Below are 12,735 nucleotides of genomic sequence, written 5' to 3'. Positions count from 1 at the left end.
TTCTGCAGCATGAGACTAGATATCAAGAGTTATGGGGAAAAAATATCATCTTTTAATCTAGGTGACCCTGGTTTGTGTTTCTGTTTCCCAGAGTCCTCTCTTGCACTGCCCTCTGCTGCATGAAGTCTTTGTGACATCACAGGATCAACGTGTGCTGCGATCAGGACAAGAACCTTCTCTTTATCTCCATCTCCTGGATTTGATTGACAGCTGGACTGGCAGTACTAGCACCCTCAGAAGAACGTTGACACAATTTGCTCCATGACTTTTTAAAATGTGAGCGGTCGGTAACTAGTTAAAAAAACAAAGTTTGATTCCTGACCATGGTCTTATCTGTGTGGAGTTTGTATGTTGTCCCCGTGTTTGTAGCGATTTCCTCCGTGTGCTCCGGTTTCCTCTCATTCCAAAAACATACTGGTAGGTTAATTGGCCGATATCAAAATTGACCCTAGTCCAGGGTTTCCCAAACCCAGTCCTCAGGACTCCCCAACAGTACAGGTTTTCCATATCTCCTTGCTGGAACACAGGTGTATTCATTACTGACTGACACATTGTAACAGATCCACAGGTGGTCCTAATTATGCCACATGTGATCCAGAAAACCTGCACTGTTAGGGAGCCCTGTGGACTGGGTTTGGGAAACCCTGCCTTAGTCTGATTGGAATTTAGACTGTAAGCTCTGATGTGAGTTATCTGTACAGCGCTGCGGAATTAAGTGGCACTATATAAATAGATGATGATGATAACGATGGCCATTTCTGCAGATTTTGTCACCCAGAAGTGTAACCACACAATTCTCTAAGCTGAAACGTGTGAAAGAACACAGATAATTGGAGAGGTCACAAGCAGTGTTTGCCTCGTACGTCGTATTGGTGAAACAATTTTCACAAGCTTTTTTTTTTCCTATGGAATGATGGTCACAGACCGTTACAAATTTCTACCTGAAGCAGCTACAGCAGTTGTAAGACGCTACGGAATATGCTGGCGATATACAAATAAATGTTGACGTGGATGATCCTTTGTTCACATTTTCACTGTATGTTGGGTTTTAGTAGGAGCATTATTTCACTCTATGAACAATTTGTTTTTACAAACTTTTCTGTAGGTTTAAACATGAGGTCACCAGCAGCCCTATACATCGGTGTACAGAACACTTGGGTCAGTGTGTAATACAGCGATTTATCACCATCCAGAAAATCTCCTGTTTGACCCTCACCTGCTACACGCTCTTCAATCAAATTTTAACTTACAAAAGAATTACTAATTTAGACGAATAAAGTTTTCATATCATTAATATTTTTTTTATTTATGAGAAATAAGGGGTGGTAATGACATTTTTGTTTTTTAAATCACTTTTCCATGGCTCTTCCCTGAATTACTTTAACCAAGTTAACTTAACCCATCAAATATAACCCTAATTTTATTCTGTGATGTCTATATTTATGGGGATACTAAATATATGTACCTTATTTTAGGCTTCACGTATATGTGACCCATATCACAAATGTGTGTGTGTTTCTCCCATTTAATTTTACACACAACCCCGAACTCCTCCTAAAACCCTTTTGCTTGCTAAAGCATTCGTTAACATGCAATACCATAGGCTTAGATGTCATTGATCCCAAAGCCTAGGTTAGAGCTTGACAAGCTCCGACACCAGGTGACAAGATCTGGTTTGTTATACATAGTGCATTCAGGAAGGGATAACCAGAATGATCACCCAATTTATTTTACTTCCAAATTTAGTCAATTGTCTCCTTATACAATATTTTGAGCAGCCTTGTAAAAAAAACCAAAAAACGGTCAGTTTGAATCCAAAATAACACCATTTATTTGGGTCACTGGGTTTTTATTCAAGACTGTAAATAAACAAAGATTTTAAAGGACAAAGTTGCATTGTTACAGCGTAGCAGTTAAACAAACAAATGTGACAACTGACTGCAAAGTGGATAACAATGAAGAGAGAACAGGGGATGAACGGATCAGTTGTAGGTAAACCCAGTGTCAATCAACGTAACATAAAAAAAATCAACACAAAGATAATACTGTCTAGTAAACAAACAAATAAATTATACCGGTTTTGTTGACAAGTGCAGATTAATATAGACATTTGGTCCTTCGCTCTATTGCACAATCCATGTATAGCGGTACATAAAGGACAGGTTATCCGTACTCTCCTGGGGGATCCGTGGTCTCTGGTTCCTGCAGAAGAGGAGAGGTGTCTACCGCCTGTGATCTGTGAGTACCTCTGCGATATTCTCGTCTGTGTCTTCTAGGATAATATAAACTTAGGGCAGTGGCAATGAGGGACGTCACGCAGGCACAGAGGGCAAAATAAAAACTCTCTCCCAGGGTTACATAGTTTTTCGGTGGTTTCAGGACCTGAAAGCGCACTTCCTGGTACAGGTCTATGTAGAGGTAAATGCACTGCGCCACAGCTGCTCCCGATGACAAAACTGCAAAGCGAGGAGAAGTTTTGTTAGTTATTCACACAGATCGGAAAATTGCTGTAACCTGGACTATGCAAAAGGCTACTGAGGTCATGTGACACTGAGCCATAACCTGGGCTATGCAAAAGACTACTGAGGTCATGTGACACCGAGCCATAATCTGGACTATGCAAAAGAATGCTGAGGTCATGTGACACTGAGCCATAACCTGGGCTATGCAAAAGGCTACTGAGGTCATGTGACATTGATCCATAACCTGGGCTATGCAAAAGGCTACTGAGGTCATGTGACACTGATCCATGACCTGGGCTATGCAAAAGGCTACTGAGGTCATGTGACACTGATCCATGACCTGGGCTATGCAAAAGAATACTGAGGTCATGTGACATTGATCCATGACCTGGGCTATGCAAAAGAATACTGAGGTCATGTGACACTGATCTATAACCTGGGCTATGCAAAAGGCTACTGAGGTCATGTGACACTGATCCATGACCTGGGCTATGCAAAAGAATACTGAGGTCATGTGACATTGATCCATGACCTGGGCTATGCAAAAGAATACTGAGGTCATGTGACACTGAACCATAACCTGGGCTATGCAAAAGTCTACTGAGGTCATGTGACACTGAACCATAACCTGGGCTATGCAAAAGGCTACTGAGGTCATGTGACACTGAGCCATAACCTGGGCTATGCAAAAGAATACTGAGGTCATGTGACACTGATCTATAACCTGGGCTATGCAAAAGAATACTGAGGTCATGTGGCTGGGCTACGCAAGAGGATACTGTGGCCACGTGATACACAGTTATGGATGCCATCAGTGGCCATGTTACACTCAGACAAGCAACAAAGAAACCCCTAACCTACAAGTACACAAAACAGTAAGATTTTAAGTTGTCCTACGAATGTGATCTCGATCAACAAATTCTACAGTGCCATACAAAATCGTGAGAACGAAGAAGACTCTGCTTTCTACATCACACAATCTCTATAAATTCAATTTTACAAAAGATGCAGATTTATAAGCATGAACCCTAGTGCCATCTAGTGGGCACATTGTATACTGGGAGTGTACGAGATGCAACCCAGCAGCTGCCAGTGAACTTTGATGTAGTAAATAGATCCATAAACCAGATTTAAATACAACTATCTTATTTACACAGCACCTGCATATTCCGTAGCACTGTACAACAACAGTTTACATGGGCAGAGACAGGCCAGTACAAAAGAAAGAGGGTCCGGCTCATCTACTTAGCATCTTTGTGTAGATATAATACATGAAAATTTTGTTTTGTAAGTTCGTATGAAAACTGCTGCATAGGAATTGTGTTGTAATAAATAGCAATCGGCTGGATTCTGACTGATGTTCCTAGTGACGTAAAAAGCAGACGTCTATAGGCGACAGTGCTATTTTCTGGTACACCTATTTCAATATCTGTCTATAGATATAGTTTAGAGTGGAGCCCTGGGTGATATCCAGAACTTTAACACCACATTATTGCCGAATCTAGATCCTCTTATTAGCCGTGTACGTATTGTACAGCAGGACGCTGCGAGACCACACCAACTAAACCAGTGATTGCTACATCTAGATAGAGGATACAGGAAAACAGACTCAAAACACACGTTCCTTTAGTAAATACATTTCATGGAAGTCAGAAAGTAGAATAAAAACGCAGGACTACAGGTTAGGCAAAGCACAAAGTGCTTCTACAAGATGTATTGATAGGATTTAAACCCCGCAGATACATAGGTTGTGGAATATGGACTACTGCCAGCGCATCGGTGTCAAAAACATAATACACAAAGGGGGTTATTCAATTGTCAGGGAGTTGTTTTTTTTTTTTTTACTGCGTTAAGTCATTTTAACGCTATTATCATTTTCTAGTGGGTTAACTTTACCCGCGATTCAATTCCATTTTTAACGCTCAGTTTTTTTTCATGAAACGGTCTTCTGTGCGAGAGGCAGCCGCGTTAAAAGCTATTCAATTTTTTTTAAACGGGGCACGTTAAACAGGAAAATATGCTGTTTTACCTGGCACCACTTTGGGGTGTGATAAAAATAAAAAAACCTTTGAAAAGTATTTGAAATCAGGTAATAATGTGAAAAAAAGCTAAACTTATGTTTATCACTAATGCCTAACATGTAAAAGTTGATTTTCTTGTGAAAAAATAATGAAATAAAATAAACATAGAAAAATAAAATAAATAAAATCACAAATTAATTATATTTATGTATGTTTTTGGTAAAAATATGAATGTAGTAATGTTTTTTAACATGGTATAGATGATTGTATGGTAAACAATAGTTCCATTAAAAAGAAAGTACTGTAATGTAGATATCATCAATGTGTAATGCAATCTAATGTATGAAAATTTATGCAAAATCTTTTTTTTTTTGTGTTATACATGACAGCGTTAAAACTCCTCTTCACTCCCCTAAAAACTCGCAAATACAATGTTTAACGCGTGGGGGCAGCGTTCCCTCTTTTTCAATTGAATTGCACGATTTTTCGCACTGCGCTAACTAAAAACGGTCGCTATTGCAGTTAAAAACCCGCGGGAGATTTTTTTTATTTTTTTTTTAACGCTGCGGGGAAAAAAACCCCAAAAAACACTCGCGGACAATTGAATACCCCCCGAACTGCTCAAAAAGTAGAGGACAATGATATTGAATATTTATATTAGACGACAACAAAGGAAAATGGCAATATAGGGTTGGAGAACCTTTACGATATGGCAAGATGACCATTAATACTTCATGAAATGCTTAGCAATACATTACATCCTCCCATTCCCGGTTACAGGACTTTTTTTTCGGGCTGCACCCACTCTATGGAATTCTCTCCCTCGCACAATAAGACTCTCCTCTGGTCTACAAACTTTCAAACATTCTCTGAAAACCCACCTCTTCAGACAAGCTTATAATATTCCTCCACCACCCTCTTAACCTCACTAAATCAACCCTATTACCATCCATTACACAATTTCACACAAGACAACTACCCCCTGACCAACATTGTTCTGTGATGGGATCATTTAGCTTATGAGTCACTTTTACCTTTGCAGTCTGGCTGGACCGAAATGCAAAATGTAGACCTAACCTCATGAATCAAACTCCCATTGTTCCATAGATTGTAAGATTTGAGCAGCGTCTTCTCACCGGTTTGTCTGTTTTACCCAGTTTGTTTATTAGTTTACTATGTTTGTCCCCAATTGTAAAGCGCTGCGGAATATGTTGGTGCTATGTAAATAAATGTTGATGATATATATATTTTTTTTCATAAGGCTGAAACACATCCAGCGCTCTCTCTCTCTCTCCTCTATATATATATATATATATATATATATATATATATATATGTAGTATTTTATCATTAAGCATAGAAGAAGGAAGCAATGAGATTAAAGTGTTTAATTAAAGGCAGGTTACTCATTTGCAGGACTAGATCACCCTGAGGACACTTACCAGTGGTAAAATGCAGGATAGGAGGCACTTTGATTCCATTCAGCCTTTTAAATCTGGTGTCCAGAAAATCCAGTAAGAAAGCGGCAAAACCAATTAATATGCTGACATAGCAGCAGAACAGAATCAGTACCAGGATATCCAGCCCCTTCTTATGGAGCAGATGGTGTGGACCTTTACAAAGACAGACAGACATTAAATGATTTAATAGAACAGACATTATTAAACTGACAGCTTATGTCAGGATCACTGGCTTATATTCTCCTGTGTACAAGTGTTTGTGATGGTCGGTGTGTAGAAGACGGTAAGAGATTTGCCTCCTATGAAGCTATGTACCAGGTAGGTACCCACCGCTCGCTGAACAAACAGACGTCAGACATACTAGTGTGACATTAGCCTAAACCGGCGGTTCCCAAACTGTGCGCCGCGGCTCCCAGGGGGACAGCGTGAGAGAGGGCAGAGGAGGGGGGACAGCGTGAGAGAGGGCAGATGAGGGGGACAGCGTGAGAGAGGGCAGAAGAGGGGGACAGCGTGAGAGAGGGCAGAGAAGGGGGACAGCGTGAGAGAGGGCAGAGGAGGGGGACAGCGTGAGAGAGGGCAGAGGAGGGGACAGCGTGAGAGAGGGCAGAGGAGAGGGACAGCGTGAGAGAGGGCAGAGGCGGGGGACAGCGTGAGAGAGGGCAGAGGAGGGGGACAGCGTGAGAGAGGGTAGAGGAGGGGGACAGCGTGAGAGAGGGCAGAGGAGGGGACAGCGTGAGAGGGGGCAGTGTGCCTGGATGCAGAGGGGGCAGAGTGTCTGGATGCAGAGGGGCATTTTTGCATACAACTAAATAAGTATTTCTTTTGTGACCTAAATACTTATTACAATTTTTTGACCCAACTACTTCTAAAACAGGACTGCTCAGTAATTATTTTGGAGGGGTGCCTTGAAAAAATTTGGAGACTCCAAGGGTGCCGCGAACTGAAAAAGTTTGGGAACCACTGGACTAAGCCAATGGTTACTCTGACAATTACTTAGGAAAAGTTTGAATTTGCTCTGATTATTTTCCAAATAATTAATTGTTGGCTGTCCCGGCCAGTTACCTGGCAAAGTCAAAACTGTATCCTAAGTATCTGAATTGTTAACTGCAATGGGTTTAATAGACCTATTTAGCATTGGTAACTAATTTTGTTTAACCTATTTGCAATGTATCTCATCCATAAACTTGTTCTTCCTGTATTTCCCTCTCTACGTTATACAGTGAATAGAACACACATATAACACTATACCTCCCCGCGTGTACCATCCTCTACATATAACAGTATACCTCCCCCTGTACCCTCCTCTACATATAACACTATACCTCCCCCTGTACCATCCTCTCTACATATAACACTATACCCCCCTGTACCATCTCCCCCGTATCATCCTCTCTACATATAACACTATACCTCCCACCGTATCATCCTCTCTACATATAACACTATATCTCCCCCGTATCATCCTCTCTACATATAACACTATACCTCCCCCCGTATCATCCTCTACATATAACACTATACCTCCCCTGTACCATCCTCTCTACATATAACACTATACCTCCCCCCGTATCATCCTCTCTACATATAACACTATACCTCCCCCGTATCATCCTCTACATATAACACTATATCTCCCCCGTATCATCCTCTCTACATATAACACTATACCTCCCCCGTATCATCCTCTCTACATATAACACTATACCTCCCCCGTATCATCCTCTCTACATATAACACTATATCTCCCCCGTATCATCCTCTCTACATATAACACTATACCTCCCCTGTATCATCCTCTACATATAACACTATATCTCCCCCGTATCATCCTCTCTACATATAACACTATACCTCCCCCGTATCATCCTCTCTACATATAACACTATACCCACCCATCCATCCATTGTCCCCCTGTCTCAGTACAGTAACTGCTGCTATTATGTCATGCCATCATTTGATGCCCCCAGTATGAGGTGTCCCCACCATGTGATGCCCCCGGTATGAGGTGCCCCACCATGTGATGCCCCCAGTATGAGGTGTCCCCACCATGTGATGCCCCCAGTATGAGGTGCCCCCACCATGTGATGCCCCCAGTATGAGGTGTCCCCACCATGTGATGCCCCCGGTATGAGTTGCCCCCACCATGTGATGCCCCCGGTATGAGTTGCCCCCACCATGTGATGCCCCAGTATGAGTTGCCCCCACCATGTGATGCCCCCGGTATGAGGTGTCCCCACCATGTGATGCCCCCGGTATGAGTTGCCCCCACCATGTGATGCCCCCGGTATGAGGTGTCCCCACCATGTGATGCCCCCGGTATGAGGTGTCCCCACCATGTGATGCCCCAGGTATGAGGTGTCCCCACCATGTGATGCCCCAGTATGAGGTGTCCCCACCATGTGATGCCCCCAGTATGAGGTGTCCCCACCATGTGATGCCCCCGGTATGAGGTGTCCCCACCATGTGATGCCCCCGGTATGAGTTGCCCCCACCATGTGATGCCCCAGTATGAGGTGTCCCCACCATGTGATGCCCCCGGTATGAGGTGCCCCCACCATGTGATGCCCCCACCATGTGATGCCCCCGGTATGAGGTGTCCCCACCATGTGATGCCCCCGGTATGAGGAGCCCCCACCATGTGATGCCCCCGGTATGAGTTGCCCCCACCATGTGATGCCCCCGGTATGAGTTGCCCCCACCATGTGATGCCCCCGGTATGAGGTGTCCCCACCATGTGATGCCCCCGGTATGAGTTGCCCCCACCATGTGATGCCCCCAGTATGAGGTGTCCCCACCATGTGATGCCCCAGTATGAGGTGTCCCCACCATGTGATGCCCCCGGTATGAGGAGCCCCCTCCATGTGATGCCCCCGGTATGAGTTGCCCCCACCATGTGATGCCCCCAGTATGAGGTGTCCCCACCATGTGATGCCCCCGGTATGAGGTGTCCCCACCATGTGATGCCCCCGGTATGAGTTGCCCCCACCATGTGATGCCCCCGGTATGAGGTGCCCCCACCATGTGATGCCCCCGGTATGAGGTGTCCCCACCATGTGATGCCCCCGGTATGAGTTGCCCCCACCATGTGATGCCCCCAGTATGAGGTGTCCCCACCATGTGATGCCCCCAGTATGAGGTGTCCCCACCATGTGATGCCCCCGGTATGAGGAGCCCCCACCATGTGATGCCCCCAGTATGAGGTGTCCCCTCCATGTGATACCCACGGTATGAGTTGCCCCCACCATGTGATGCCCCCGCCCCCGGTATGAGGAGCCCCCACCATGTGATGCCCCAGGTATGAGGTGTCCCCACCATGTGATGCCCCCGGTATGAGTTGCCCCCACCATGTGATGCCCCCAGTATGAGGTGTCCCCACCATGTGATGCCCCAGTATGAGGTGTCCCCACCATGTGATGCCCCCGGTATGAGGAGCCCCCTCCATGTGATGCCCCCGGTATGAGTTGCCCCCACCATGTGATGCCCCCAGTATGAGGTGTCCCCACCATGTGATGCCCCCGGTATGAGGTGTCCCCACCATGTGATGCCCCCGGTATGAGTTGCCCCCACCATGTGATGCCCCCGGTATGAGGTGCCCCCACCATGTGATGCCCCCGGTATGAGGTGTCCCCACCATGTGATGCCCCCGGTATGAGTTGCCCCCACCATGTGATGCCCCCAGTATGAGGTGTCCCCACCATGTGATGCCCCCAGTATGAGGTGTCCCCACCATGTGATGCCCCCGGTATGAGGAGCCCCCACCATGTGATGCCCCCAGTATGAGGTGTCCCCTCCATGTGATACCCACGGTATGAGTTGCCCCCACCATGTGATGCCCCCGCCCCCGGTATGAGGAGCCCCCACCATGTGATGCCCCCATTATGAGGTGTCCCCTCCATGTGATACCCACGGTATGAGTTGCCCCCACCATGTGATACCCACGGTATGAGGTGCCCCCACCATGTGATGCCCCCGCCCCCGGTATGAGGTGTCCCCACCATGTGATGCCCCCGGTATGAGTTGCCCCCACCATGTGATACCCACGGTATGAGTTGCCCCCACCATGTGATACCCACGGTATGAGGTGCCCCCACCATGTGATGCCCCCGGTATGAGGAGCCCCCACCATGTGACGCCCCCGGTATGAGGTGCCCCCACCATGTGACGCCCCCGGTATAAGCCCCTCCCCCCACTCACCGGGCTCGGTCAGGTTGAGCCCCAGGTGCAGCACATACCCCGGGCCGTACACGTAGCTCCGCCCCTCCACCTGCACCAGCAGCCAGCTGGGGTCGGCCAGGGCGGTGCACGCACTGACCACGGCCAGGGCCTGGGCGAACACGGCGGCCAGACAGCGCTCCGGGGAGACCCCGGGGCTCCGCTCCTGCCCGCCGGGCTCCATCTTCCGGGTCTCAGCTCCTCACAGCCAACGCCGCCGCCATGTTGTGTGCCCGGGACACCGGATACCAGCATCAGGGACTGTGTCCGTCAGAGCTCCCCCTGCTGGCGGCTGGCTGTACTGCACGGAGTACGGCGGTCATGTTATTAGTGTATTAATGGTAGGATGGTACAAGTGGCAGTGCTGGCACCTGGGGATGGGTACTATGTGCACAACATCTGTGTTATCATGTACGACCTCCTGGAGCAGGTCACCCACAGTGCCAAGGGCCTGTTCAAGCACCCATAATAATGACAAGATGGCACAAGTGGCAGTGCTGGCACCTGGGACTGGGTACTAGGAGCACAACATCTGTTATCCTGTACCATCTCCTGGAGCAGGTCACCCACAATGCCAAGGGCCTGCACCAGCCCCAATGACAGTGACAAGATGGCACAAGTGTCAGCCCTGGCACCTGGGGCTGGGTACTCAGTGCTGTTATCCTGTACCACCTCCTGGAGCAGGTCACCCACAGTGCCAAGGGCCTGCACCAGCACCCATAGTAGTGACAAGATGGTACAAGTGGCAGTGCTGGCACCTGGGGCTGGGTACTAGGAGCACAACATCTGTTATCCTGTACCATCTCCTGGAGCAGGTCACCCACAGTGCCAAGGGCCTGCACCAGCCCCAATGACAGTGCAAGATGGCACAAGTGTCAGCACTGGGCCTGGGTACTCAGTGCTGTTATCCTGTACCACCTCCTGGAGCAGGTCACCCACAGTGCCAAGGGCCTGCACCAGCACCCATAGTAGTGACAAGATGGCACAAGTGACAGTCCTGGGACTGTGTACTCAGAGCACAACATCTGTCAAAACTGAGTTTACATAAAGTGGCAATGACAAGTGTACACCACCACATTTTTCACACTATTTTCTTTTATAATAGAATCAAAATAGATTTATCTGTACATTTTTGACCACTGATCTACTGGGAATTGTGACTCTACAAGACAGTGTCCCAAAATATACAGCCAAAGCCATGAGTCGATGGCTTACATAATATAAAAAAAAAACAACTATGTCCTGGAGTAGCCCAGTCACAATGAAAATTGCTGTTTCATATAGAAGTTGATGGAATTCGAGTGATATTGCAAAGAAGAATTGTTGTAAATTCTAGTGTTCTGAAGTGAAAAACTGGTAGAGACTTAAACACTACATTTAATTTTTGACAGCACTATAAATCCATTTTTATTCTATGATGTAAGAGAATAATATGTGAAAAAATGCCAAAGGGGGTGAATAATTTTTATAGCCACTGTATACATTTGGAATATAGTCAGAACATGGATTGAGCTGTGTAAAGATCAACAGTCGAAATACAAAGGGAGAACTGTGTAAAATCTATACCCATCATCAGCCAGAACATTAAAACCATCTACCTAATATTGCATAGGTCCCCCTTGTTCCACCAAAACAGCTCTGACCCGTGGAGGCATGGACTCCACAAGACCTATGCATGTGTCCTGTGGTGTCTGGCACCAAGACATTAGCAGCAGATCCTTTGCGTCTTGTACGTTACAAAGTGGGGCTTCCATGGCTCCACCCGGCCGTCCACATGATGTAAAAGAAAACGTGATTCATCACTTATTGCTCCATGGTCCAGTTCTGCTTCTCACGTGCCCATTGTAGGCACTTTCGGCGGTGGACAAGGGTTAGCATGGTCACTCTGACCGGTGTGCTGCAATGCACTGTGTGTTCTGACATCTTTCTATCATAGCCATCATTAACTTTTTCAGCAGTTTGTACTACAGTAGCTCGTCTGTGGGATAGGACCAGACTGGCTAGCCTTCACTCCCCATGTGCATCAATGAGCCTTGGGCACCCATGACCCTGTCGCATGTTAATCGGTTCTCTTTCCTTTGACCACTTTTGGTAGGTACTAACCACTGCATAATGGGAATACACCACAAGACCTTCGGTATGGAAGATGTTCTGACCCAGTCATCTAGTCATCATAATTTGGCTCTTGTCAAAGTCACTCAAATCCTCACGCTTGTCCATCTTTCCTGCTTCCAACCCATCAACTTCAAAAACTGACTGTTCACTCGCTGCCTAATGCATCCCACCCCTTGACAGGTGCCATTGTAACGAAATAATCAATATTATTCACTTGCTTTGTCAGTGGTTTTAATATTGTGGCTGATCAGTGTATAATGACAAGAAAGAGTAGAGCTCTATGGACAAGGCCATTTTATAAACGGAGCAATGATGGACTTGATCCTGGGTCCCCACAGACAACAGAAGCCCCCACAAACAAATTGGTCCTTGCCACGAGGGCGCCCTGGGGGAATGTGCCAACAGTGACAGGTGAACGATGTGCAATCCATCAGTAGCTCAGCCCGGCTGATGCAACCAAAGGCA

General features: G+C 46.5%; 1 protein-coding gene across 1 annotated transcript; it reads right to left on the bottom strand.

Moving 5' to 3' along the window:
- Nucleotides 1–1,807: 1,807 nt before the first annotated feature.
- Nucleotides 1,808–10,427, bottom strand: LOC142106933 (transmembrane protein 127-like). Its single transcript, XM_075190029.1, has 3 exons — nt 10,138–10,427; nt 5,926–6,096; nt 1,808–2,456 (listed from the first exon to the last, which is right to left on the bottom strand). Exons 1-3 carry the CDS (start codon nt 10,337–10,339, stop codon nt 2,164–2,166), a joined length of 666 nt encoding a protein of 221 aa, XP_075046130.1. The 5' UTR covers nt 10,340–10,427; the 3' UTR covers nt 1,808–2,163.
- Between the last annotated feature and the right edge of the window lie 2,308 nt (nt 10,428–12,735).

Source organism: Mixophyes fleayi, chromosome 1 (assembly GCF_038048845.1).
Source record: "Mixophyes fleayi isolate aMixFle1 chromosome 1, aMixFle1.hap1, whole genome shotgun sequence".
In the NCBI taxonomy this organism is placed as follows: domain Eukaryota; kingdom Metazoa; phylum Chordata; class Amphibia; order Anura; family Limnodynastidae; genus Mixophyes; species Mixophyes fleayi.
Note: the sequence above shows the minus strand (reverse complement) of the source record. Positions and strands in the feature narration are given on the sequence as shown.

What these genes read in the sequence shown, in the direction of transcription:
- LOC142106933 (XM_075190029.1), bottom strand. Translation starts at nt 10,339, where the DNA reads ATGGAGCCCGGCGGGCAGGAGCGGAGCCCCGGGGTCTCCCCGGAGCGC. An exon ending in GCTCAACCTGACCGAGCCCG is followed by an intron (nt 6,097 to 10,137) that starts GTGAGTGGGGGG and finishes GTCTTTGTAAAG; the next exon opens with GTCCACACCATCTGCTCCAT. An exon ending in TATCCTGCATTTTACCACTG is followed by an intron (nt 2,457 to 5,925) that starts GTAAGTGTCCTC and finishes CTCGCTTTGCAG; the next exon opens with TTTTGTCATCGGGAGCAGCT.